At 65.9% G+C, this 1,307-nt stretch overlaps 1 protein-coding gene across 1 annotated transcript in view; it reads left to right on the forward strand.

Moving 5' to 3' along the window:
• LOC118453061 overlaps positions 1 to 1,253 on the forward strand; it is a 5,365-nt gene extending 4,112 nt beyond the window's left edge. Inside the window, exon 3 of the mRNA XM_035901748.1 lies at positions 1,109 to 1,253. Within this exon, the coding sequence (XP_035757641.1) occupies positions 1,109 to 1,253 (145 nt within the window). The remainder of the gene's footprint in view (positions 1 to 1,108) is intronic.
• Positions 1,254 to 1,307: the final 54 nt, after the last annotated feature.

The following is a 1,307-nucleotide window of genomic DNA, read 5'->3' on the forward strand; positions in this document are numbered from 1 at the left end:
CAGCAGGAAGTCGGGGCAAGCTGCTCTCCCCGAGCCCGGGGAGGGGGGATGCCAGGTTGAACAAGCAGGGGGGATTTTTGGGGTGCTGAGCCCCTGTCTGCCCTCCCTCTGGTGACTAACCCCATCACGGGCTGGGGTGAAGCAGGCAGGGTTTGCCCGTGACTAATTGAGTGCCGTGATGAAACGTTACCCGGCCGGCCGGGGTGGTGGGTGTGGGCGGGAGCCGAAAGAAATGGCCGAGGGATGAAACGGGAGTGGGGAGAGCTGCAGGCACCCTGGGGATGCAGGGGTTATTCCCCTGGCCCGTGCTCCCGGGATGGCATTCCCAGTCCCCCCAGGGAGACAGCGCCTGGCACTGTCCCCCAACACCGGCAGCGCAGCCCCCTGAGAGGGACAGCAAAGAGAGGGGAAACTGAGGCACGAAAGCGGGGAGATGATTCACCAGCGCCCGGAGCGGGAGCTTTGCCTTCCCGCATATGGAGCCATCCTCTTCCTCCTCCCGGAGCATCTCCTGCTCCCAGGAGGGGAGGTGGAGGACTCCGTGCTTCCAGGCTGGATCCGGCCGTGCGCACGCTTTGCTGCTGTTTGGAGAAGAAACAGGGGGGTTTGCTGCCAGGGGTGGGGGGCCAGGGCTGCCCAGTGCCAGGAGAAGCTCACCGCCACGGGGCTCTGCCCTAGCGTCGTGCCACCAAGGCCAGGAGAGCTCGGTGCCGGGCCCGGGCGCCAGGATGGGGCCGCAGCCATGTCCCCTGGGCTGGGGACAGCTCCAGGTACGCCCATGGGGCTCGGGGATGCCCCAAGCCCCGTCCCGGCTTTTTCAACCGTGTGTGACCCATGTGAATTAATTCCATTAATTCCCCTCTTCCTGACAGCTGATTCCTGATTGCCAGCCTTCGTCCAGCAGCGGGGAAACTGAGGCAGGGGGTGGCTTGCTCCCAGCCATGCTCCGTGGCCCGGTTGCAAAGGCCAAGTGCAGAGGTTGGGGGCAGAGTCCACAGCGGGGTACGTGCCCCGTCCCTCCCCTGCCACGCTCCGGAGCTTTCCCTCCCAGGGGGGCCCATCCCAGCCTCTTGTTTTCAGACCCCCCCCTCAGCCCTGTGGTCCGCAGGTCCCCAGGCAAGGACGGGCTGGTGACACCGGTGCCATTTGCAGGAGCTGGTGGGGGGAACGGCAACGGGCACGCGTGTACTTTAACCCGGCACCGCAGCCCTTTAACCCCCCACCCCCCCCACCTCTTGCCACCTTTCCTGTGAGCAGCAGGGATGGACAAACAGAGGGCGGACAAACAGACGGCGGCGCCCCGAGCC

This window comes from Egretta garzetta, unplaced genomic scaffold (genome assembly GCF_000687185.1).
Source record: "Egretta garzetta isolate BGI_Z169 unplaced genomic scaffold, ASM68718v1 scaffold839, whole genome shotgun sequence".
In the NCBI taxonomy this organism is placed as follows: Eukaryota; Metazoa; Chordata; class Aves; order Pelecaniformes; family Ardeidae; genus Egretta; species Egretta garzetta.